The following is a 27,719-nucleotide window of genomic DNA, read 5'->3' as shown; positions in this document are numbered from 1 at the left end:
AGGGACCTCCGCCAAGTATTATCATAGCCACAGTTTTCAAATGGTAGCAATTTAACACCTTTGAAGTTTTTCTATGAGATATCAGGAATTCCTCATCAGATAATGCATCACAGTCTAGGGACTTTACCTCACAGTCTGGGATCTAGGACACATTTAATATAATCTACAATAGGTTTGTTCCTTTTTATATATTTGCAGACATTTGCGGTCAGGTGCACTGAACCTAAGTTGAAAATCATTTTTAAATTCATCCAGTGCCATTTGTATTTATAAATGACGATTAATATCATAAACTTAGTGGCTTATGTGTGTACATATATGGATAGAGGGATATAAACCAAACAATAATGGAAAATGGTTGTCACGGCTGACCAATCTTTGGGAGTCAGCCAGTTCCCCCCCCATGTCAAATCCACTACCTTCAAAGGGAATTTGCCTGTGTCTGTGTTTCATTGGTTCCAGACACTGAGCCGCTGAGTTATTTTACATGTACATATAGGGGATAGAAGGAAAAGTATTCTATATGAGATGATAAATCTGTGGCCTCATGATCAAATGGACACGTTGTATGTTTTTAAGGAACTGCATCTTTAAGGGATCTTGAAAAGTCTTTCTCATTTGTGAGATGGTTTACACTGTAGCCACTGAACCAGTGCACAGATCACATTTGTCAGGCCCATCTGGCAGCCCCTGACATTTAAAATGAGCATGGCTCATTTGTACCAAATTGCAAGCAGCCTCAGAACAGTCTCACTCCATACAAAAATGACTAATCTGGTGGCACAAAGTACGTCTCCTGTGCCTTGTGTCTAGCCATGTAAACAAGCGCACGGAAAGAGCGTATTAACCCAAACACAGCTCATTACTTTGTCAATGAAAACCTGAGTTTTGGGGAGATTTTACTTTATATGTTAAAGTGTTCCTCTACTCAAAATGAAAACATTAATTACTAATAGGTACTTGTAATGATCCTAAAGAATAAAAACAAGTGCAATTTCTCCACTCTATCAAAATGATGAACCTTAACTGATAATCCACCTTGCAAAATAGTGGAGCCTAAAAATGTCTCGTGGGCAAAATACAGTAAAAGATCAAGGGCATCTCATGGTACTCCTGTGCTAGGGTATCCTTGATCAATTAGTCAGGCCTGACTGGTAATCTGGCAAATGACAAAAAGGCTGGCGTTTTTGAGAGTGTCCAAGTGGAGGTATGGACTATTATTAGAGAATCAGCCTTGTGCATTAAGTGTCCTAGCGGGAGGTTTGAACTAATATTGACAGTATTCATGGTTGATGTACATTGCCTGTGTTTTGTGCCTGAGATAAACCATTGAGTAAATGATACGTATAATTAAACTACCTCCCAGAAAAACACTTATCCATCTTACAAGTCTCTATTAGGTCCATTGCTGGGTTAAAAGAGCAAAATTCTTTTCAATATATATTTTGGTCTTCAACACCTTGTGCAGCGTACCTGTGCCTTGCTTCCGTCAACTATTTTTACTTTGTGCACCTGTACCATTAATGTAGGTATACGTCTTTCCTCACTGATATGGCCAGTCAATGAGCTGTCAATCACCAGGTATGTGAAAGGCACTAACAGTGTAATCCCCAACCAAGCTGAATGCGCTGGCTGTGGATGAGCATGTACAGCTTGTAGTGCACAGCATTAAAAAACAATCATCATTATTATACATTTTTCAAATATTTGTAGCTTGATAAGCTGGTGACACACTACGCAGTCTGATTATGGAATATGGTTACATTTACCAACAGCCATGCAGTGTTTTTTTACAGAGATTGTATAATCATATTTTTTTTTTACTTGGCCTGCTTTAGAGTGTCTAAAAAATTTGAATTTTTGTAGAACTATCATAGTTTTTTCTTTTTTTTTTTTTTTTTTTAAAAGCCCGTAGCGTGTGCAACACACTCAAAAGACTCCACCCGGTGCATAAAAAAGTGCACACACACAAAGTGAGAACACAAAAAAGCACAGGGTGTGCGAAAACGTATGGTCTTCCCTCCGAAGAGGTAGGACCCAAAACCTCGATCCCCCGGGGCGCAAGACTCCTGACAGGGATTTAAGGTACTTGTGGTCAGTCGGCCGAAACCAAACTGACCCCGTTCTTCAGGGGGACTGCTGAAACAGCCCACCCCAAGTACTAAGTGGAGCTCCCCCGAAGGGAGACCCCATGAGAGAGGGCAGACTAAGCCAAAAGGCCATATCCACCCCCTCCCAAGACTCAAGGCTGGGCCCGAGGACCCACACACTCCAGTCGTGCAAATAAAGAAAAAAGGTGAAAGTGCAGTGACAAACTCCAAAGAAAAGGACAAACAAACAAAGAAGTGGGGGAAAGGGAAGTGGGGAAAGTGCTATGGTGCCATGTGAGGAACCAAGGCAGGCCTTCCAGCCGGAATAAAAAATTCCTCTGGTGCAAGCCAAAAGGCCTGTCCCAAGAGGCAGGTGTGAAAAAGGTGTGCAGTGACCAAGGTGCCGAAAAAACTCACAGCGAGCTGCCCCTCACCAGTGAGAAATTAAGGCACCCCTGGGCTGCCACCCCAGGGGCGCTTACACTACGGGCTTTTTCAATCTCAGCCCCCGGCCAGAACGAGTGTAGCCTATCCCCACCAGCAGACATCAGAACCTGGACAGCTTAGAGAGAGCTTACCTACCACTGGGGACAGGCCTTTTGCAAGGCCAGATCAAAACCCAGGAGAGAAAGCCCTCCCCTCGCCATCCTGTTCCTCAGCCCATTACATCCAGGAGCAGTTCCACCGGCCACCCAGTCAGACCGGCTTTCCTGCCCCCTTCAAACTGGTTAGGACAGTTCAACCCATTCGAATCAGAAGGCGGCGGGCCCCACATGCTTTCCCAGATGACCTACTCCCCGTGCCTCACCAACTAAGAGCGCTCCAGGTTTCGGTCATACTGGTACTAGCTAAGGCCCATACCAACTGATAAGAACAGATACTACACTTGATCTTAGCCAAAAGGGTTTTATCTCAGTCAAAAAATGTAGGGACTGATTGCGTTTCCTTCTGCATTATGTAAAATAAACAGGAGGGAGAATCCCTCATACTTGTCAGAGTCGGTGTGGAGACCCAGGAATTCAAGCACAGGTATCATAGCTAAAAATAGGAATAGAGTCCCTGACAGTTATAATTAATCCTCAAGTGGTTAAACTCTTCAGCATCTACCAAAAACTAAAATATCAGTTTTGGGTGGACTAACTCTTTAGATACAGGATTGGTTAGATAAAGGTAAAGCTGAACTTTGGGTTTCACAAAAGTTTTGCAATAATCAACATTTCACCTGCATGTCACTAGTCCCTGTTGGGTCTCCTTGGGTTAGAGCGCTACAACATTTTGTGAATCTCTATGAGCTTTAGGACTGAGTGTGTGTTAGGAGTAGACAAATTCCAGCCTGGAAGGTCTCTGATTTAACATGCCTTCCTTAGACAAATGCCCCTTTTGTCTTATTAAAAAAAGCTTGGCCAATACTCTAGCCCAGTGATGGTGAAGCTTGGCACCCCAGATGTTTTGGAACTAAATTTCCCATAATGCTCCACTACACTGAAGAGTACATGAGCACCATGGGAAATGTAGTTCCAAAACATCTGGAGTGCCAAGGTTTGCCATCACTGCTCTAGCCTTTCTTTCAAAGTACTTGTTTTACTGATTTTCAATGTTAATCCAACTAAACCTTCAGTTTAAATTAGGTAAATACATTCCAGGTGATTCAGAACAAAGGATGTACAAAGTCTATTTGTACCAGAATATTTTCTTTGGAAAGAAGCCACAGTGTCACAGACAAACTGGGTAGTGGACCCTCTGTTCTTTCTACATGTTGGATGTCTACTCAAGGAGGTATATATGCTGCACTTTACTGGTGGGTGTACAAGGTTACAACCCTCAGACACACCTGTACAGATAGCATCTGACCACAGATAGAACCAGGGTGTGGTACACTGCCCACAGGCAATATCAGAAACAGGAACAGACATAATTCCTGGAAAAAACACAGGCTGTAGCATGGTAGAAGAGATTACATGGTGAGAGACCTAGCAGAGCAGCTCTGTTGCTGATTTGCAACAGTAACTCCATTTATAGGGCTTCTACTTGGAGGTGGATGCCCCAGCCTCCTGGAGAACTGTCACTGAAAGATCTTTTACCACTTGAGGGACGTGAATATCAGAGTGGGAAACCCAAGAACTTTCTTCAGGACAATAGCCTTATTATCAATGAACTACATTTTGAAGTTTGCCCTGAAGCGTCTTAGAATCAATGACAGGTTGCACCTCATACGCCTCAGAGTCCACGAGAACAAACAAATAGGCAGATACACTACTTGCTCCAAAACACAGGAAAGAGACTTGTCCCAGAGAGAGTCAGACATAACTGCAGGAAAGGGATCACACACAAATGTAGAAAAGGAGTGAAAGTCATAATTCAAGAAGGATGGAAGGAACAGCAGCACCATTCACAGGCTGATACATCCAGCAGACCTTGGTAAGTAACTAACAGACAAACCATCAAGGTCAGTTAAGTCACCATAGCAAAACCCAGGTGTTCCAAAGTCCAATAAATGATGTCCAAAGGAGTCAGAACCTACAGAACAATGTCCATCATAACCAGAACTTCTAAAAGATAGACCAACAAGGTCAGAATCCACTCAGTGGGGGCAACACAGTCATCAGTAACATAGCAATGCCTACAGGAGATTAAGCTTAAAGGGCTGAAACCAGATCCCCTCAAGATTCTCGGAAGAGCATAAGTGTCTCCCATGAAACCTAGGAGCTGAGGGTTACTCCAGGTGCAGATGTCAGAATTTATCCAAGATTGAGGCTACTCCATGCTGGGCACTCAAGTCCAAACAGACTATATATTGTAAAGCTATAAATGATTGGATTTATTGGTTATACCCTTGAACTAAGAAAGAAAAACAGTGGCCTTGTCCACAACAATTAACAAAATGCTTTTTTTTGTGTGTTAGAAAACAGTCTATGTAGCAGGCATAAACGCAGGGTTCCACTGGAAACCATGGATCCCAGGGGATGGGAAGGTACCCTTTGAGCTATTTTAAAATGTGTTCTGAACAATCAACAAAACATTTTTTCCCACATACCGAAGCTTACTTTGATAGGGCAAGGAACCATATTTTAAAGAAAAGTATATCAACCAATCAAATGTAACCTTTTCTTAAAAACAAACCAGGTAGAACAAGATTCTCCCTAATTGGTCAGTATGGCCTACTGTACATTGCCTAATGTCTCATTATTTGCCCAACTGAAGATGTAAATATGTATTGCCATGAGATATAAGTTATAACATAAGCAAGTATCATAGTTTTTTGTTGTAACACTAGGCCAGCCAATCTCTTTCCTGCAGCTCTGAAATTTATATTCCTTCTTAAACAGTTAACAAGACTGGGAATGGATTTTAGTGATGGCATTTTTCCTGAACCATAGGCTTGTAAACACAATGGGGAGCCATTAGGATTCATGTAGCTGGGAATCGTGCCCTAACATTCACGCATAAATGGGCTGCTGGCTGCCTGTGCTTATGCCCATCTGTCTAGCGGGCATTGCGCCTGATCACAATGCGAACCACCATCTCACTGAGGCACAGAGAAAAGCTGAACGATAATGTATCAGAAAACTGCCTGGAAGCAGCTCTGTAGGATCTGAAACCCTCTGGAACATGTGAACATGTAGAGGATAAGCTCATATACAGTGTTCTTCCTTCACATAAGATACAATTCACAACATTGCAGGACTGATTCCCTTGATAATGCAAGAGAAGGATTTTGTTTCTGGTAGAGACCTTCAGTGGATGCATATGACAACATCCTCACCTCACCTCCTGGCACAGAAAGGCTTCTGCTTTTGTTTTTACTACTTCAACTATTTCGGATATGCACCACAGGGTGCAAACTAAAGAACTGGAAATTATTGGTCCACTTCTGAAACTTTCCCAGATGAAATCCTTAAAAAATATCAGCTTGTATCAGATCCACCTGTAATATGCTAGGATCACTAATGTGGCGAAGTCAGTTGCTAAAAATATGGATGTACAGTATCTCACAAAAGTGATTACATCCCTCACATTTTTGTAAATATTTTACTATATCTTTTCATGTGACAACACTGAAGAAATGACACTTTGCTACAATGTAAAGTAGAGAGTGTACAGCTTGTAAAACAGTGTAAATTTGTTGTCCACTCAACGCAACACACAGCCATTGATGTCTAAACTGCTGGCAACAAAAGTGGAAATGTCTAAATTGGGCCCAAAGTGTCAATATTTTGTGTGGCCACTATTTTTTCCAGCACTGCCTTAACCCTCTTGGCCATGGAATTTACCGGATCTTCACAGGTTGCCACTGGAGTCCTCTTCTACTCCTCCATGATGACATCACGGAGCTGGTGGGTGTTAGAGAGCTTGCGCTCCTCCACGTTCTGTTTGAGGATGCCCCACAGATGCTCAATAGGATTTAGGTCTGGAGACATGCTTGGCCAGTCCATCACAGTTACCCTCAGATTCTTTAGCAAGGCAGTGGTCATCTTGGAGGTGTGTTTGGAGTCGTTATCATGTTGGAATACTGCCCTGCAGCCCAGTCTCCGAAGGGAGGGGATCATGCTCTGCTTCAGTATGTCACACTACATGTTGGCATTCATGGTTCCCTCAATGAATTGTAGCTCCCCAGTGCCAGCAGCACTTATGCAGCCCCAGACCATGACACTCCCACCACCATGCTTGACTGTAGGCAAGACACACTTGTCTTTGTACTCCTTACCTGGTTACCACCACACGCGCTTGACACCATCTGAACTACATACATTTACCTTGGTCTCATCAGACCACAGGGCATGGTTTCAGTAATCCATGTCCTTAGTCTTCTTGTCTTCAGCAAACTGTTTGCTGGCTTTCTTGTGCATCATCTTTAGAAGAGGCTTCCTTCTGGGACAACAGCTATGCAGACCAATTTGATGTGTATGGTCTGAGCACTGACACGCTGACCCCCCCACCCCTTCAACCTCTGCATGAGTGGCAGCACTCATATGTCTATAACCCAAAGACAACCTCTGGATATGATGCTGAGCACGTGCACTCAACTTCTTTGGTCGACCATGGCGAAGCCTGTTCTTAGTGGAACCTGTCCTGTTAAACTGCTGTATGGTCTTGGCCATCATGCTGCAGCTCACTTTCAGAGAGCTCTTTGCCATGAGGTGCCATGTTGAACTTCCAGTGACCAATATGAGAGAGTGAGAGCGATAACACCAAATTTAACACACCTGCTCCCCATTCACACCTGAGCCCTTGTAACACTAACGAGTCACATGGCAACGGGGAGGGAAAATGGCTAACTGGGCCCAATTTGGACATTTTCACTTAGGGGTGTACGCTTTTTTTGTTGCCAGCGGTTTAGACATTAATGGCTGTGTGTTGAGTTATTTTTAGGGGACAGCAAATTTACACTGTTATACAAGCTGTACACTCACTACTTTACATTGTAGAAAAGTGTAATTTCAGTGTTGTCACATGAAAAGATATAATAAATATATAATAAAATATTTACAAAAATGTGGGGGTGTACTCACTTTTGTGAGATACTGCACATGCAAAACCAAAAGCAGAACTTCACCCTAAGGGGGAAGTTCCACTTTATGTCCCCCTCCTCTATTATATTTGGCACATACATTTTTTTTTTTTGGGAGTGGGTACCTAGTTTTGAGAGGTACCAGCTCCCACTTACGCTTAATTACTTACTTGGAAGTTTAGCCACCCTTCTCTTTGCACACAGCCTTCTGGGACATGTCCCAGGTCCCAGAAGGCTGCGGGACTATTCACAAAGCGCTAGGGATAGACCGACATGGTTTTTTCAGGGCCGATACTGATATTTTGGTCACAACGTATGGGTATCGGCCGATATGGGCCGATATTTTTTGACACAAATTTGGTATTTAACATGTTAATTTTTGTTTAATACTTAATGGCTGGCTTGCTGGCACCCTGTGGTGGGTGGGTGGCTGGCTGGCTGGCACCCTGTGGTGGGTGGCTGGCTGGCTGGCACCCTGTGGTGGGTGGGTGACTGTCTGGCACCCTGTGGTGGGTGGCTGGCTTGCTGGCACCCTGTGGTGGATGGCTGGCTGGCATCCTGTGGTGGATGGCTGGCTGTCTGGCACCCTGTGGTGGGTGGCTGGCTGGCTGTCACCCTGTGGTGGGTGGCTGGCTGTCTGGCACCCTGTGGTGGGTGGCTGGGTTGCTGGCACCCTGCGGTGGGTGGCTGGCTGTCTGGCATTCTGTGGTGGGTGGCTGTCTGTCTGGCACCCTGCGGTGGGTGGCTGGCGTGCTGGCACCCTGTTGTGGGTGGCTGGCTGTCTGGCATGCTGTGGTGGGTGGCTGCCTGTCTGGCACCCTGTGGTGGCTGGCTGACACACTGTGGTGGCTGGCTGGCACCCTGTGGTGGCTGGCTGGCTGGCACCCTGTGATGGGTGGGTGGCTGTCTGGCACCCTGTGGTGGGTGGGTGGCTGGCTTGCTGGAACCCTGTGATGGGTGGCTGGTTGTCTGGCACCCTGTGGTGGTGGGTGGCTGGCACCCTGTGGTGGGTGGGTGGCTGGCTGGCTGGCACCCTGTGATGGGTGGCTGGCTGGCACCTTGTGGTGGGTGAGTGACTGGCACAGGGGCTGTGGGTGGCTGGCTGGTACAGGGCCTGTGGGTGGCTGGCTGGTACAGTGCCTGTGGCTGGCTGGAATAGGGCCTGTAGGCAGCTGGCTGGCTGGTACAGGGCCTCTGGGTGGCTGGCTGTCTGGCACCCTGTGGTGTTTGGGTGGCTGGCTGTCTGGCACCCTCTGGCCGGTGGCTGGCACCCTGTGGTGGGTGGGTGGCTGGCACAGGGGCTGTGGGTGGGTGGCTGCCTAGTACAGGGCATGTGGGTGGCTGGCTGGTACAGTGCCTGTGGCTGGCCGGTACAGAGCCTGTGGGTGGCTGGCTGGTACAGGGCCTGTGGGTGGCTGCCTGGCTCGCTGGTACAGTGCCTGTGGCTGGCTGGTACAGGGCCTGTGGGTGTGGGTGGCTGGCTGGCACCGGGCTGCTGTGGGTGGGTGTATGGCTGTGATACACTCCCACAAGACTAGTCCCGACTCCAGACAAGGCTGTCCAAGATGTGGGAGGCAGCCTAAGAAGGCAGAATGACATCACGAAAATATTGGTATTATCGGCCAGTTCTGGGCCGGAGAGTGGAAGAGGGATAAATCACAGGAGAACCAAGGAGAGCTGCAGAGGGTGGAGATAACAGTAGACTGCAGAGGTCCATGTGTATTCATTCAGAGAGGAGAAATGTGCAGACACAGTGGTGTGAGTGTGTGTCTGTCTGTTTATATGTGTGTCTGTATAGATGTGTATGTGTGTGTATGTGTGTGTATGTTTAAATCCAGGAAGTGAACAGGCAGCAGCTTCAGCTGCCCACAGTTAAAATGGCTGGGGCCAGACTAGCGGAGGGAGATTTCTGCGGCATTTTTGGCAAATACAGTATCACAGCATATATAAAATAATATTCAAAGTGGTTGGAGGAAAGCTTCAGACTGGCAAAGATGTTTTTATTACAAATTATGAGAGAAGACTGCAGTTTCTCTTTAAGCATCCATGCAGAAATCATCAGACAATAAGGGATTTTTCCCAGGCTAAGATGATATCATCATTCTGTTGCAGGCAGCAGCATGCATTTTTTCAGTCTCCACTCCTTAGTGATCAAATTGCAACACTGTAAAACTAGCTATAGATGGATCGAAAAGTGGCCATCCATGTCCATGTCCATGTGACTGTCCATGGTAATGTTTGATAAGTTCTTCTCAATCAGTACTCTGATCAGCGTATCCTGACAGCAGAGTCCCAATGTCAGAATACACTGTCCCAGCAGGGAGGATTCTTTCATCCATCTAGTTTGTGTGGATAGAGGAATCTTTGTGCTGTAATTCATTCAGCCTATTAACTGATCAAAAAAAAAAAAAAACATCCATGGCCACCTTTACTTTCTAGCATGTCATAAGATAAGAGGTTGCTGATCTGTATTAGACATTTGTGAACACGGCCAACAACTGCACAGGCACCAGGATTTACAAGACTGTGTCTTTTCTAAGTCAAAATCTACAGACAGACATACATAGATCAAAGTTCTGAACCTGCCGGATTTCAGTCCATGTATGGGCAGCCTGGTTGTACACAAGGCAATCTATCGATCAACTTGTGTAGGTACAACCAGCCTGTTGGAAATTGTTATCTTGATCATCACTGCAGGCTATAGCCAGTGGTGTTGATCAGTGTATTCTGATGACTGGGAAGTCTCCCCGCTGTCAGTATACAGTTCCCCCTATCCACATAGAGTGTGTGGATGGAGGCATTGACTCATCTTCTTTTGTTTTACCAGAAGGTGGAAATAAATCAAATAACTTATGTATGGCCAGCCCTAGTCCTGGAAGTAGATGCTGATCCTGGATAAACAAAGATGGTGCCGCCTTTCTGGGGAGAAAGAGCAGACTGTCAGAGTAAGCACAGTAAGAGGTCATAAATATATCTGGAAGTTTTACACTGACACAGTACTTAAAATATATTTTGTGTGTTTACCCCCAAATGACTCCATGGGTGTATCAGTGTATTCAAACATCTCATAATTGATACCAAATGACTTGAATTACATCACATTGACATATATTGATGAGCGTGACAACACGAATTTTAGCAGATATTTTAAGTAGAAAAGTCAAATAAACATGTTTTCTTAGGACAAATTGGTTTGGACAGAAAAGCAAGCTTTGGGATCAGGTATAGAAGGGGCTGCAAGCTGCTATAATATAGATATGAAACACACAGGCTGGTGACCTGCATCAGTTTATTCCCACAGACAAATACTCTGTATGGCTTCCTGACATTAAGTGAGGATTTCTCATTTTTGAGTCACACCAGCAAGATTGTCTCATATAAAAAAGATTAGCCTATAACAATCATGCATCACACATACAGTATATCACAGAAAAGCTGTATTCTATTTTCCCAGAGCTCTTATTTTTAGTTCAGGTCTACATGGAGTAAGTTTGCCTGTTTTTACATTGTTATTGCTTGGTGTGTCATTATTATAACCTTATACTTTCCTTCCCTATCAGCTATTGGTATGTCAGACCACGCAATGAGCATCCTTCCTGAGCTAAAGCTGTGAAAAAAGTTATTGATGCTTATAGCAAACTGTAGCATTAGTGAAAAAATATACCGCATATGCAAAAGCCAGGAAATGTACTTTTTATAATTATAAATATTTTTTATAAATATTGTTCCCAGCCTTTTATTGAGAATATCCATCTCTTCTATTACCACACTATGTGCTGTTACCTGCACTTTTCTGCACTGGATGAATGCAGGTAACAGCAATGACACATAGAAAACAATACATTTCTATTCGGGGAGTTAACACTACAATGTTAAGCAGGGGCTGACTGGCAACTTTTGGCCCAGGAGGCAAGTACAACCCAAAGGCCCGTTGTGTAACGACTCAGCCCCCCTTCCACTCTCCCTCTCCCTCCCGGCAGCACCTGCCGTACCAACTATAGGGTCCCGAACTGGCAAGGATAAGGTGGCCAAAGGGGGGAGCCAGGGCATCTCAAGGCTGGCAGGGGGAGGAGAGCCTCTGGTGGGGCACAGTGTCGGCATTTGACACAGCGTACACCATCCATGATGCGGGGTGGCTTGTACTCTGTCCTCGTCCTCATTCTACACTCGGTAGGACACCAGCAGGGACTATATACTTCTCTTCATCTGGAAACCTTTAGGCAGGTCTGCGGCGGAAGGGGTTCGGCCTTTTTACGGGGCATCAGAGTGACCGCCCCTGATTGTCTATATGTGTTTCCGGAAATGTGCATTAAAGAATATGTCAACCCAAAAAATGCCATATTCCTGATTTGTGCCTGCTGGACCATGTACTTGTATAAAAAATGATCTTGTTCAATTTGTATTGTTTCCTTTACATGAAATCCCTGTTGTTCCTGCCAGTCCCTCTGCTTTCCTCATAAAAACTGACCACAGTAAACATGAGAGCACAGCGTGGTCAGTTTTGTGGCTGTGCTGGGAACTCAGCCTGCTCTGCTCCAGTGGTGAGACTGACACCGCCCCGCACTGCGATTCACTAGGAAGACCAGTGTGCTGTTTTGCCTTTTTTTTTCTTTTTTAACCATAATGGGTTTTTTGTTTACAAGATGAGGGTTTACATATACTTTAAAATGCATCATGTTTGCATTCTATCACACATAAATGCATGTTAAAGTGGATGTAAACCCTCACATATACCCAGTGAAGTGAACAGCCTCAAATGATACACAGAGATGAAACAAATTTCCCTACATAAGTTTAATTTGTGAATCTGCTGTCTTCAGCTTTTTACGCTGTTTATAAAGTGTTAAAATGTTTTCATCCTGTTCCAACACTGGGTGTGGAGTCTTGACATACACTGTGTGACAGCTGATTGGAGGAAAGGCAGCCCCCCCCCCCCCTTTCACATAGGCAGAGGAAGGAAGAAATGTGCAGAGCTGTGCTGTGAATAGATCAGCTCTCTGCTAATCTATCTCTATACACCCACCTCATTACGAATTTCCAGTTGCTTTTATCTCCTGTGTCGGAGAACTTGTCAGAAGTTATAATGCGCATAACAGAGAAACGGAGCAGCAGAAAGATACAGGACGTAGGGCTTTGGAGAGAGATAAGTAAACACTACAGATATAAGTGTCCAGGTCAAATTTTATGAATTAGGTTTACATTCACTTTAATGCAAAATACACATTAGGCAGAAAAATGCACGTAAAGGCATTTAAACACACATAAAAAGGCATGTGACTGAAGGCCAACTCAGATGCATTTTTATAGCACTTTTCTGCAAGTTATAGTGTGAAAGGCCACTCCCTAGGAAAGTTAAGTTGTAAAGAGGTTGTGGAAGAGTTTGGTATCAGTTACATGTTCTGAGGTGCTAGCTTGTACCAGTCTGTAAAGATTTTTGCTAGTTGTGCTGGCGTGCTGGCATCACCCTTCCCTTGCAATCTGAGAGGCTGGGCTTTTAAGTTTGACATTTGGGTCTTGCCCCATGTGTCAATGCTACTAATACACGGAGCAGAACCAGACTCTGTAAAGCTTTGGTGTCAGTATGACAATATATATATATATATATATATATATATATTAGGGATCGACCGATTATTGGCAAAGCCAATTATCGGAGGGCCGATATTCACTTTTTTTTTTTACCGATATATAGGTATCGGCCCTGGAACTGGCCGATATTAGTGTATGTAATATTAATGTATGTAAAATCTTAGCATCCACTTTATTAGTGTTTTATATAATGTCCAGTGTGTGTTTTTGTAATCTAATAATGTGAAATACCTTCATTACATCGCGGCTCGGCCCTTCCGTGACCCCCAGCTGTCAGTAGGGGAGGAGAGAAGGGCAGCAGAGCGGGAGATTAGCTGAGCCCGGAGCGGAGATGTAACGAAGGTATTTCACACTATTCTAATCTAATATTTGGCGCTTCTGTGTACACTGCAGAGGGGAGGGGCTGAGATCTTCCTCTGACAGCTATGAGAGGAGAAAACAGCAGAACGGGAGATTAGCTGAGCCCGGAGCAGCGATGTAATGAAGGTATTTCCCACTATTCTATTACGAAAACACACACGGACATTATATAAAACACTAATAAAGTGGATTCTAGGATTTTAATGACACTAAACTAGGTTCACACAGGATTCCTAGCAGGCAGGGAGGGAAGAGAAGACCACACATTACAGCTAAAAGACCTACCCCGCATGTTCAGTACCAGATTTGTGTCAAAAATTGTCTTTATTTTTCAAAACTTTAAATGTACAAAATATCAGCCCATATTGGCCAATACCGATACCTAGTGACCAAAATATCACTATCGGTATCGGCCCTGAAAAAAACATATCAGTCTATCCCTAATATATATTAACACTGCTCCCACATAATCCTTTATTACAGTGTGCATAACTGTTACCATAGTAGAGAAATAAAATTGTAAGTTCCTCTGGGGTGGGACTACATAATATGTTAATTCTTTGTAAATTAACATTTTTCATAATTACTGAATAAAACGTGGTATTGGTGACATCATGGTAAACAGCCTTATAATATGTGTGATTATGTAATTATTGTGATGCATACACAACATTGTACTGAAAGTCTTTGGTGACTGTGGTTATTAGTATTTGTGCAGTGAACATCGCCATAATGTTTGGCTTTTTTATTTTCTTTCTGAACAAATATATTTTGTCACAATGGTTTAGATGAATACGTAGAAATGGAAACACTTCACAAAAACGAATAATCTCACGCCAACTGAATTATTATTTGACACTGGCATAATCCATGTGTGTAATGTGAAAACCACTCAGATGACAAGCAGGCTGTCTCAGCAAATAGCAAATGGCTGCAATGTTTTTCAGTTTTTCTTTCTTCATTACTCCAGCTAATACAAAGATTGCCAAGATAAAATGAAAGAGGCTTATACTGTCTGGTCAAGGCGAACTGGAATGTGACACAAATGCATATTACAAATGCTGCTAATAGGATTCAAAGTCATAAGCTCAAAACAAAATGAATTTCTCTCATTCAGATTCATGGCATGACAAGGACATTAAGAGCCTCACAGGGGGAGAAATGGTAAGATGAAGGGAGCATGGAAGTCTCACATTAACTAGTGCCTAGATTTTCATTAGGGTTTTTGGTATACGCAGTCATGCAAATGCGTAAAGGCACTTCTGCAACACTTTAAAATGCTGCCAGTGTCACAGAGAGTCTACAGGTAGGTCATCCTCAAAGAACAACTGATACTTGAATGCATACAATGGTGACATGGAGGCATTCCAGATCCTTTGCAGTGGTTGAAGATGAAATGTACACATTCTTAATGATGGGGTAACAGTCTGGTGATGTGTGTGTTTAGTGACTTAGGAGGGCATAAGATCCTCCAAAATGAATTACTCTAGCAAGTACAAAAACTAATGGCAATATTTATTCAATGTATTTTTATTCTCACGTTTTGTCAATTTTGTCTGTGTTTCTTTCACTTGGATGGAGGGTGTGGGTCCTCGGGCCTACCCTGAAGTCGAGGGGCAGGATGTACAGCCACTAGGTTCCTTACTTCCCTTAACTGGGGGGGTTTCTCTGCGGAAGAGCCCCCTCACCTAGTGCTCTATGTTCGGCTTTGGCTAACCATGAGAAGAGGGGTCTGCCAAGCTTTTTGATTAGGACGACCATATTGGGCTTTGCCACTGTCAGAAGGCTTGAGCCCTAGGGGGGTCAGGATAGAGTTCTAGTTCTTCAGAAGGTAGACTAGAGATACATCCTTAAGGTCTTTTTCCTCTTTCCAACCAGGGGTCTCTGTCCGGGAGAGCCCTTCACAAATACTTGGAGGACCAGCTTGACGGTTCCCTAAAAGTGGGGTCTGCTTAGCTTTGGCCTGGGTAGACCATAGTATGCCTTGTCCCTGTCATGAGCTTTGCATCCAGGGGACTTCAGGGATTGAGGCCTTTCCTTTTGCGGTGATATCACGGTTCACTTTTTTGTTCGCAGGGAAGCGACTAAGCACTGCACCCCAAATTCTCCTCGTGACTGATTGTGACCAAGTGATTCATCACCAATCAAAATATTGCACTTTGCAATTGACTGAAAAATAAAATTAATTATTTATACATGTAAACAATATGAATTATGACTGGTTCTTTGACAGCACACGTTGTATGTTTTGGTGCACTGTGCAAAAAAACAAAACAAAAGGGTGCTGGGTATTAAAGGCTACCTAATGTTGATGTTACTTTAAAGCAGCAGAATTAAAGCAACACATAATGCAAATAGGCCTTCACAGGAGTTCAGTGACTAAGCTCAAGTGAGGGTATTCAGAAAGGTAGAGCGATGGTCAGGAGTGTTTTCCACCTAAGTAGATCATGGGAGAGTCTGAGTGAAGATGTGTTTGTGGTTTTGACAGAAGAGCTTTGTGTGCTCAGTGACCTGTGGGGACAGGTCTTTGTTTGCACCTTTGGTGATGGAAATGACAATAATTATGTGTTTAATGACAGCTGAAATGGTCATTAGCTTTCAGTGCCAGGATATCACCTCTGGAATCTTTCTGCATAACATTGTGAATATCTGGTGCACTGGTACCCATTGCAAGCTAAGGTAAGCATAACGAAGGGTTTTCTTTAGAGGTAAGGCTTGTGTTGAGTGTTAAGGAGCCTAGTTTTATAGTTAGGGTTAAGGTGAGGGGGTGGCAGAGAAGACTGATTTTTGCTTTAGGGGTTAGGTTAGGGCTATTTCGGCTCACCAGTGGCAGAATCACGAAGATGCAGCTAGCCTGCTTTACTACCCTGCTTGCTAAAATGCTGCAAAACCTACTGTAGCTTATTCATTCAGCTGGTTCAGAAGTCACATAGCACAAGGTGACTGGTTTCTTAGGTTGGTTTTACACTTGTGCATCTGCATTTTTTATGGTTTTCTCATGTGCTCCAATTTAGGTCTATGAGTCCACAGATGCAATTTATTGCACCAAAAAAGCACCTGTATTTTTTCCAAGATCCACAGAAAAAAAAACAGCAAATAATAATAGTCATCCTCTTGTCATGTATGGTTCCACATCACCACATCAGCCAATGGGTGCGAACGGGGGCTTAGCAATTTGGACACTGGAGAATGGTCAATACAGTAAATATGTTGTAGTCAGAAAGCAGGGAAGCTATTCAGTTTAAGGAGCATACCTAAATAAAGTCCCCCAAGGTGAAAAACCTGCGTAGAAATGGCTGTACATGATTCGCAGAAATACTGTTTTCTTGTTGTTATCCGGCTTTTACAGTAACATCAATTGAAAATATAAGAACTGTTAGAAGGCAAACTTTATTCTGGTGCAAATGATAATACAGGACCAAATCAGTTTAAAAAGGACACCAGGGCTGAAAGAAATATGTAGGATGCGGTTACGAATCTTCAGAAAATATTGAAATATATAATTGCCTGCTTGTCTCTGTCTTTAGCACGTGTGTATTTATGTATGTAGGGTCATAATATCTTTTTTCAATTTTAAGGGTTTCTGTACATTAGGAAAAAGTTACAGCTTTTTAGTGATAAAAAATTGGGTACCCTAAGGTTCTAAACTGTAGCGGCTTGACAGCATTAACCCTGTGACAGCAGCACTGGACCCTGAAGAATTGTCTATTTGAATACTGACTTTCTAAACTCTGTATTTGCATACGTTTAAGCAGGCCATAGCCAGATTGAGATTAGAATTTCGATCTATCTATAGGCAGGCTGGTTTTACTGAAGCCAATCTATTCATCAACTTAAAGCGGAGTTCCACCCAAAAGTGGAACTTCCGCTTTAAATAGTCCTAACCCCCTGACATGCCACATTTGGCATGTCATTTTTTGGGGGGGGGAGCGGGTATCTAGTTTTGACAGGTACCCGCTCCCACTTCCACTCGGAGCGCCGCGGCGCCCTGAGCGGAAGTTCTCCTCTCTCCCTCCTCCCTCCCTGCAATCTTCTGGGACATGTCAGAAGTCCCAGAAGATTGCCGGCCAATCACGACGCATAGCGCAACTCGCGCATGCGCATGCGCAGTGCGTACCTGGCTGTGAAGCCGCAAACTGTCACAGCCGGGTGCCCACATCAGTGATGCCGGCGCTGGAGCAGCGAGGGAGAAGACAGCGCATCGCTGTCAGGTGAGTGTGGGGTTAGGCTGGAACTCCGCTTTAAGTACAACCAGCCTGTCAGATTTTTTTTGTGTGCGATTACCAATTATTGTATTCTGACAAGGAAAAACCTCCCACTCTCAGAATACAACAGTGCAGTGGGGGGGGGGGGGGGGGGGATTCCCTAAACTGGTACATTACGGAAAGTTTTGCTTTGTTTTGTTTTATAAAACACATAATTTCGTTCTATTATATTCGTTATGTTACATTAATTCATTTTCAAATAATTTGTTATTTTTGTAGGGTATAGATATTCATTATAACGAATCTATTCATTTTATTGTTTCATTTTTTGATAATTTGTTATTTATTCAAGATAACGATTCTTAATTCGGAAAGTCGTTTGTTTATTGAATCCATTAACACATACACAATAACAATATCTCTTCTGCTGCTTTTTAAAACTCATCTCCTCTGCTTAAATACAACACCCTTCTCACTCAGTTCTCAGGAATGCACTTTGCCAGTAATCCAACCTCCAGCACAAAATGAATCAGCTGATTGGACTGTAAGAATTACTCCAAGTCGACCTGCTGTTTCATTAGACCTTTAACAAATTAATGAATCGTGTCAAATTCATTCGTTATTTTCATTATAATTTCCTTTGTATTCGTTGAAATTCATTGTATGTTTCTTCGGACATTCAAATGCATCCGAATGTCTGAAAAATGCAAAATTCTGCCAATTTTCGTTTAGTAAAGAAACAAATTGCACATGCCTAGGATTCCCCCATCAACACTGAATGTGTTGATAGGGGAAGGAAAAGACCCAGAATACACTGCACTTCTTCAACCTTTGTTGTATCTTCTTATAAAACATCACAGATAGTATATGGTACAGCTGAAAGTTAACGCGTTTCGCGCTACAGTTAGCAATTACTCATAACCTCTAGCACTCTAGATACAATAAAGGTTTAAGAAGTGTAGCGTATTTTGCATATTTCCTGTGTATCTGCAGACGAGCTGTGTTAGCACGTTACTCTAGGTTTTCAATAGACGGACAGTTGATTACTCACCTGGAGCAGCTTTGCCTGTGTTGATAGGGGAATCAAGCAATTTTCTTTCCTTCAACCCATGGTTGAGGGAAACAAAATTGCTTAAAGTATGTTAATATAGATTAAAAAAGTGCAAATGTGTATAAGTGCCAATGCTCAAAGTGATGTGTGCGTAAATAACTACTCAGAATGTTATATAAAATTTCCCTACCTTCCTTTTTCATTCATTTTTTATATAGTTGTTTGACTATAGTTTAGGGAGGCTGCAGCCTAACTCTTTAATATATCCATATAGACCATAAGCGCGGAGTTTCCAAACATTTATGGGGAAAATTTGCCTTCACTTTCTGTCTTTAAAGACAACAGGAAGTGAGTGGAAATCTCTCCAACTTAAGGGGGAAAGCCTCTTTGCAACATTCCCCCTCACCTCCTGTTCTGGTGACGACTTTGAAAAGTTAGATTTTCCATCACCTCCTAAAATGGCGACAATAGTCACAAGGACAAAATTAGAGTGCCCTAAGCCAGTACACAGACAGCAACTAAAAACCTATAAACATTCTAACCTTTCCTTATTATCTAAAACAACAAATGGGTATTAAAAAATTGCAGATAAAAGAAGAGAAACATCCAATATTTACATAAATCATTTTCTATTCACTTGCAATATGCTTTTGAAGTTGCTTGAAATACTGGCTAGTCAATGCCTTAGCACAGCTGGGGATCCTAGAACTAAAGCCTAGTACATACTACTAGTTTTATTGCTCAACCCAGTGGGCTGAACGAAAAAAAAACCTGACCGATCGACGTACTAACACAAGCAATGTTGGTTCTGGCGATCTCCCCCCTCTGTGCTATTTTATTCTGACGGGGGAGTCCCCCCCCACATGCCAGAATACATTGATCAGCGCTTGCAGCCATTGGCTGCAAGTGCTGGTCAGATGCTGGTTTTCCAGCATGTCCCTTCAACCAAATCTGGTCATTAGACAGACAGCTGTACAGACTGACGAAATGTCGGCCGGTTCCTGTTGAACCGACCGATTTTTGGTTTGTATGTACCCAGCATTAGCTAGAATTGTATTGTCACTGTCAACCATTCAATGCTTCTGCCTACACGCACCTCCTGACTGTTGACAGCAGCCACGAAAACCTCCACCAGAGGCTCTGATCTAGGGTCCACGGCCAACTGAGCCCATATTAGTGGTAGGTAAGTGAATGAGAACCTTTATTAGCATATTACATGTCAGGGCAATGACAAATGCATGTAACATCTGGCAGGCAGTAAAGTTAGCCATAGATTTTTAGATTTATCTTATTTATCCTGCAGGCTGAACAAGAGAAAAATCTATTGATTCCTCCATCAATGCATATGGAGAAATCTGCACTGCTATTGTATTCAACAATCCTGCACCCATACGAGATGTCACTGATCCAGACCTGTATGGAAATCCTTTGCTTCGAACTTCAGGTGTTGACCAAAGTGGGTAAAATCATACTCTATGAACTCAATAGGAAAGGAAGAAGTCACACACTGATGACACCAGATCACATCCAACTTTATTAAACTCAGACAAAGCACACTGCAGCCCTTTCTAGGACTGCCCCTCTCTAACATTTTACGCAGTACGGGTTTGATCATCAGCATCAGCTGAAATCAAGCCTGTACTGGGTGAAATGTTAAGGAGGGAGATCCTACCTACAACTACAGCCCACAGACTGATTAGGGTAAATCTAAAAATCTTTGGCTAGCTATGCTCTCTGTCAGATGTTTCATAAATGTATCATTGCCTTGACATGTAGTATGTTAAAATAGGTTCTCATTCACCCACCTATGACTGATATGGGCTCAGTTGGCTGTGTGCAGTAGATCAGAGCCTCAGCTGGAGGTTATTAGGTTTCTCATAATTCATTAAAAAAAAACTGTAAAGAAAAACATGGTGCTATAAATACATCTTTTTACTGACATAATGATAATGGTGTCATGATTATGATGAAGGCAATGGAAAATAAAGCAGAAAACATGATACTAGTGACATAAGGTAAAAAATTTCCCAAGAGATATATGGCTCCACAGGCCCTGACTCCACTTTTAACTGAAACATCACTTTTAAGCAAACAGATCTATTAAGCTCAATATACAATAACGTATCTTTTCCTTTCTTTGACATCAAAGGTGTATCATTTGTAGAACTTTGATGGCATCACTACACAATGCACCACACAGATTAAGATATATATTTTCCAATAGGAATGCTGTATTTGCACATGCCTGGGGGGCTCCTGGTTTAGATCTACATCATTCTCCCCTAGGCCTTTGGCTAAGACACTGGTTACAGTCCTTTTAAATGTAGCCAATATTATTACATCAAGGGCTAATTAAAATACTTCCATGCATGTCCTCTAATCCATCAAGTAAATACTAATCACATACTCATTTTCTGCCATTCAGCAGTATGTTACCGCAGTGATTTATAGTGAAAGAATTACGTAAAAGGAAACACATGCTTCCAGTATCACATGGTTATAGTGTAAGTTCACCTTTACAGCTCAAAAGATCTTTTTATACATTAAATTTGGAAATATTCTTAAAGGAAAGCTGTCACCATGGATCTGTTCTATCTGAAGAAAAAAAAAAACATGATATAGTTTCTATTTCAATTAAGGAGTTACTCCACTTTTATGGGAAAACCAACCATGTGTGTCTTCCACATGTTAAGACCTACTAGGTGAACTATGTGTGTTCCGGTTACTTACGATACAAGTCTTTAGTAACTTCAGACCAGGCAAGGACAGCATTCAACATTTTACTTAAAGGATGAGTTCACTTTTCGTAACATGTTAGATGTTACATCTTTCCCCGATAGCAAGGATAACTTTCCACAAATTTGTGGCAGTGTTGAATTGTAAGTCTTGTTATCGTGTTGCACTGGGAAGTTGTACACTTGCAGAGTACTTGAAGCACAAGTTCTAGTAGACGTTTTTCAATTTGTAGCAAATTTGCGTTGTAATGCCCCATACACACGTGCAGATTATCTGAAGACTTTTGTCTGCAGACTTACCTTTTCTATGTAGTGCAAGGGCCTGCCGGATTGCATACAAATTGAAAGTGTTTAGGTTTGACCTCATATTATATGGTTTTGGTAAGTCTGCAGACAAAAGTCTTCAGATAATCTGCACGTGTGTACGGGGCATAAGTCTCTAGCAAGGGCAAAGTTGCAGTGGTGAGTCTACAGCAAGAGCTCTGCAAGTCTACAGTGTGAAAATGTGGCCACAGTGACCCCTGTGGTGGGATGACTATTGCACAACATAACTGAACCAGAACTTGCAGCAGACTTGCAGAATGTTTGCAAAAAAGTTGATCTGGAGTCATGCAATGTAGATTTGCTGCAAATGTGCAACAAATTTGTGAAGCCTGGCAAGTCTAGAAATAGCTTAGCAAGTGGTTTGCAAACTTGCAGGTCAATTGCTTGCTATCTGGGGTATTCAGGGTGTAACATGGACCATGTTATAAACAAGCAAAAAATTGGGGGAGCAAACCCTGAACATGTATATCTAAAGCCGGTGCAGATAGAGAGGCTGGATTCACCCCTTTTTTATGGATAGTGTAGGACCCACTGACAATGGGGTACTTTGACGTAGTGGTGGGCTTGAGCACTATATGGCCATATGGTGGGACTAAATCCCCATTTTTATTTATGGATTGTCTCCATATTTGATAGTCATTTCTTTTGCATGTGTGCGCTATTCTTTTTTAATATACATGGACCATGTTATGAACGGACCTGCCCCCTGCACCTTCCCTGATCTCACAGCTAGAGGGATCTTCTCCCCCTCCCCCCCGCTAGCTGTCACTCATTCACAGTATCCTATGAATGGAAAACTACAAGGTTCGGCAGCTTTTGCGGCTGTTGGATTGTAGTTTTCAATGAACTACCATGGCACTGTGGTAGTTCATTCTCTCTTCCTGTCAGATTGTATCTGCTTGCCCGTACATGATCTACAGGCAAACAGATACACTGGCAGATTTGCTGCAGACCTGTAAGCCTCTAAAAATAAATAAATAAATGCACATTTTTTTACCTGCAAAAAAACATGCATTTACTCTTTTTTTTCTAAAAAGTTAACTTATCATTTAGGAAAGGTACAGATTAAACATTTTTCCCCTTGCATTTTGTTTTTACATTGGTCACCAGGAGAAACAGTGCACTGAACCACCAGGGAGACACTGACCAAAGTAAAAACATGCCAGAGGTTTTAACCCTTTACATTATCCAAAACTAACCTAAGGCAATTCTATGCACCCTATGCAGCTTTTAGCCTGTATAGTGGCTGTAATAGTGTGCACTGCAAGGTCGGGCTATTAACAAAATGTCACCTCTACTCAACGGTCAATGTAAACATTAGCAGATAAATGTTAACCTTTACAAGCAAATGATGGCTGTGCTTGTACAATGTAATAAAGCAGCAAAAACGTTTATAGAGCCCCATAATACATTGTTATATCTAAAATCCCAATAAATCAAAGTTAATGTACATTAAAATCTGCATATTCAACTTCAACCGCCTGCTCAATCTCTCCACTTCCTGACAATACTTATTTTATTAACTGCACCGGCTTGAGGGAAAATAATTGTCATTTTGGAAAAATGCCCTACACTGAAGGGCAGATTCTCAGCGGAGAGTCAGTCAATCCAAAAAATAGCATAGCTCTGAAAAAAACATTGTTGACAATGTATATATAAAAAAAAGTCATAATTTACATCAAACCAATTAATGAATACAATCATTTAAAAGAAACACATTTTTCTTTTCAATTTGGATAAAAAAGGTCAACATACAACCATTAAAGTAAAACTTTTTTTATCATTTTGAATAGATTACGGGAGGGTCATAACTCTTGTCAAGTTTTTGGCCATCTGTGTCCCATTGGGGAGGTTGCCCTCCAAAGTGAGGGAATCCCTGGTTGTCAGAATCCATAATAACGAAGTGTGGTGCTGCAACCCCTATATTCCTTACAGGATATATAAAAGGTCCACCTGTGCCAAGACTGCAGCTAGACAGGCTGCCAACTTATGTATTTAACCACTTAAGCCCCGGAAGATTTTACCCCCTTCCTGACCAGGGGGTTTTTTGCGATTTTTTACTGCGTGAATTTAATGGACTATTGCGCAGTCGTGCGACGCTGTACCTAAACGAATTTCACGTCCTTTTTTCCCCACAAACAGAGCTTTCTTTTGGTGGTATTTGATCACCTGTGCGATTTTTCGATCATGCGCTATAAACAAAAAAAGAGCTTAAATTTTGCAAAAATAACAATATTTTTCACATTTTTTTATATGAAATTCCCCCAAAAAGAAATGTAAAAATCTAAATTTTTTACCATTTTCGGCCAAATTGTTTTATGCTACATATGTTTGGTAAAAAAAAAATCGCAAAAAGCGTATTTTGATTGGTTTGCGCAAAAGTTATTGCGTTTACTAACAAAGGGAAAGATTTTTGTAATTTTTGGTGTTTTTTTTTTTAACGAGTAATGGCGGCGATCTGCGTTTTTTTTTGCGGTACTGCGACATTGCGGCGGACAGATCGGACCCTTGACTGATATATTTGACACTTTTGGGGGTACCAGTGACATTACTGCAGTAATCAGTGCTATACATATGCACTGTTACTGTAAAAATGACACTGGCAGGGAAGGGGTTAACTGTATTGGACAGGGAGGGGTTAAGTGTGTCCTAGGGGCGTGATTCTAACTGTAGTGGGACATGGCTACTAGTGTAAAAACAGAGATCAACAGTTCTACATAGTAGAACCGTCTGATCTCCATTTTTACACAGGGGAGAATGACAGGCGGCTTGTTTACATAAGCCGCTCTGCCTTTCTCCCGCTCTACCGACGATCGTAGTGTGACCGGCGGACATCGGGTCCGCCGGTCACGCGCCCGCACTCCTCCCTGAAGGAGCCCAGGCGGGTGCGCACCTCAGCGGGCCGCTATTGGCTCAAATCCCAGTGACAGGCGAGCGACGTAGATCTACGTCACTCTGCCTGGCCGGGGCTGACTGCCGCAGTAAATATACTGTGCGCAGTCAGCAACCGGTTAAATAGTGAAAGGTCAGCACCCGGGAATTAAATGCAAATAAAAAGTTCTTCATTACATAATCATTGGGATACAATGAGATCCTATACACAACAGATGCTGACGCATTTCTACCATTACACTAAGGTATAGGACACCTTTGTATCCCGAGGGGTATGTAATAAAAAACGTTTTATTTGAATTTCATTCTCGGGTGCTGACCTTTCACTTTTTCAATCCCTGGTTCTCACCAGGGTCACCAGAACTAGTGCCCTCATTGGAAGATTTTCCTTCTACTCTTGTTCTGGGGACAACCCATGTAGGATTATCCAATACTTTCAGTTTTAGTGATAATGGTAAACATGACAAATAGAGAGGGTAAGTGTCCATTCACACTACCGCGACTTGTCAGGCGACTTGTCAGCCTGACAAGTCGCAATCCGTCGCGGTCCATGCAGTGCTACAGGACCCATTCTAATAGGAGCGACACAAGTCACTCCGACTTAGAAAAAGGGTCCTGTACTACTTCGGGGCGACCTCGGAGCGACTTGCATAGACTTCCATTATATTAAGTCCATGCAAGTCGCGCTGAAATCACGGTGCACGCGACTTCACAGGTCGCCCCCGAAGTTGGAGCGACCTAGTGTGAACCGAGACTAAATCTCCCTGGGGGGGTCACGGACAACAATACAAACCTGACATGTGTTCTAATCCCTCTCCACTCTATCCAAAACAAATATTTCTAACAAGGAGACATTCATTGGGACTACGGTAAAATGTGCATACATACTCAAAATGAAGTGTGATATCCGTGGCAAGGATGGACTGCTTCAGAAGCTGCATGAGGTCGCTGTACTGGTGCGATGACAGGTTGGAGAAAATGTTGTGCCCCTGCAACACAAAAGCTACAAAAAATAAATAACTAATGATACAGGCATGTACATAACTGAACACTAATTGTGTGTTAATCATACACAGCAAAAAACATATGGTTGCATAGAAGCATGTGGTTGAGGCCATTTCCAGATACCTTTTCAAGGGTGCCTTATTCTTTCTGCTGAATGTTTTCAGTTATTTTACATGAAGGACAATAGAGAAAGAAAATTAGAGTCACTCTAGAGCAGTGATGACGAGCCTTGGCACCCCCATATGTTTTAGAAATACATTTCCCATGATGCTCATGCACTCAGCAGTGTAGTTGAGCATCATGGGAAATGTAGTTCCAAAACATCTGGGGTGCCACGGTTCACTGCTCTAGAGCAACTAAAGGGGTGAAACTCTAAAGCAATAGATAGCAGTGTATACAATTCTTTATTTTATTGTTTGTTTTTGTTTTTTTTGTTGTTTTTTATACAATTCTTTATAGCTCTATAGAAATGGGTAGCAGTGTTTAAAATCCTTTATGGTCCATTTGCACTGCTGTTTTTTACACACGCGTTTCAATGTGCTAAAATGCATGTGTCCAACCTACTCATAGTAAAAAAGAGTATGTTCCCATCCCTGAGCTTCAATATGTTTTGAAAAATATGACATGTTTATTTTATTATGCGATTTAGTGCGTTGGGAGGCCCATAGAAGTCAATGCACGGCACCAAAATGCATATAACGTGTTTTGATGTGATGGCAACTTGTAATTACAAGCTTTGGCCAATGGTTGTTAACCTTATCCACTTCAAATTCAAAAACACGTTTAAAATGTGCATCAATACACAAAGGGAAGGCATACCGACACATGACATGCATCTGCTTAATTCTACATAAACCTGCACCTCTGTGCATATGATCTAAATGGGTCCTTAGGGAAGATCTGACTTCCAGGTTCTTATTGGGATATAGGAAGCCAGTTGGTGGATGTACTAACTGGCCCTCTCATAACTGAAATACAAATTCTGGTTACACCGCACCTGTACTGATTATACGGGGTGGTCAACGATGTTTCAATGTAAAATTCAGTAGGATCCTCATACATCTACTGAGATCAAGGTATACTCTACTTTCACGGTGCCAAACCTGTGGCCCTTTGGCACTTATTGTGTAACCTTTGGGGTCACGGAAGAAAGAAAGTAATCTGTGTTTTCCTTACCTAGTTTTTTACTCAGGCCAGTGAAGTAAAAATATTCTTTAAAATGGGTTGTATTCATATCTGGTGGACCTGCCCCAAGGTCCGCAGATTCTGGATCCGGGTATATAACTTTATATATTCGCTCACCGGCATTAACTTGACTAAATCCCCTGCCCAAGCGCTTTTGGGCAAACCGATAGAACTGGCCCCCAAACACACCAAACGTCTGGTTGCTCTTATCTTTACAGCGGCCAAGGTTGCCATAGCTCGCTCCTGGCGATCTCCAGTGATATTGCTGGAGCTGCTCAAAGCTAAGTTAACCTGGATTATGGTAAACAAGAGAATGGTGGACATCCTCCAGGACAAGCTACCCCTCATTGAGAAGAACTGGGACCCCTGGATGAGATATCTGGCGGGACCCCAGTAGTATGCAAATCTTTCCTGGGAGGCTCCCACGGGAGCACCTTCCCACGGTTATCTCGATCTCCTTGAGGCAGGCCTGGACACCAACCCTTCCTTGTTCCTGTGCCCCATCCTTTTCTCTACTTCCTCCTTTCCCCCCCCCCCCTTTTCCTTCTGACTTCATTCTCTTTCCTTCCTATTTCTATCTCTTCTTTTATTTATCTCCACTGATCTGTACTTTAACGGACACGGTCCCCCTGGGATCATATTAGATTTGACAGCGCCGCCTAGTGCGGCTATATTGTTATACATTACTGTACTTTAATCTGGTGTATTACTGAGGTTGCACTGATGTCCCAGGGCTGATGGTTGGTGGTGGGTTGGGGTCTGGACGGCCGCTCC

At 42.8% G+C, this 27,719-nt stretch overlaps 1 protein-coding gene across 1 annotated transcript in view; it reads right to left on the bottom strand.

Annotated features, from left to right (window-relative positions):
* Nucleotides 1-27,719, bottom strand: part of PDE11A (phosphodiesterase 11A) — an 830,139-nt gene that overhangs the window by 97,904 nt on the left and 704,516 nt on the right. Inside the window, exon 15 of the mRNA XM_082260061.1 lies at nucleotides 25,644-25,744. Within this exon, the coding sequence (XP_082116187.1) occupies nucleotides 25,644-25,744 (101 nt within the window). The remainder of the gene's footprint in view (nucleotides 1-25,643; nucleotides 25,745-27,719) is intronic.

This window comes from Pelophylax lessonae (assembly GCF_965119305.1).
Source record: "Pelophylax lessonae genome assembly, chromosome: 6".
NCBI classification, from domain to species: domain Eukaryota; kingdom Metazoa; phylum Chordata; class Amphibia; order Anura; family Ranidae; genus Pelophylax; species Pelophylax lessonae.
This window is presented reverse-complemented; position numbering and strand designations above follow the sequence as displayed.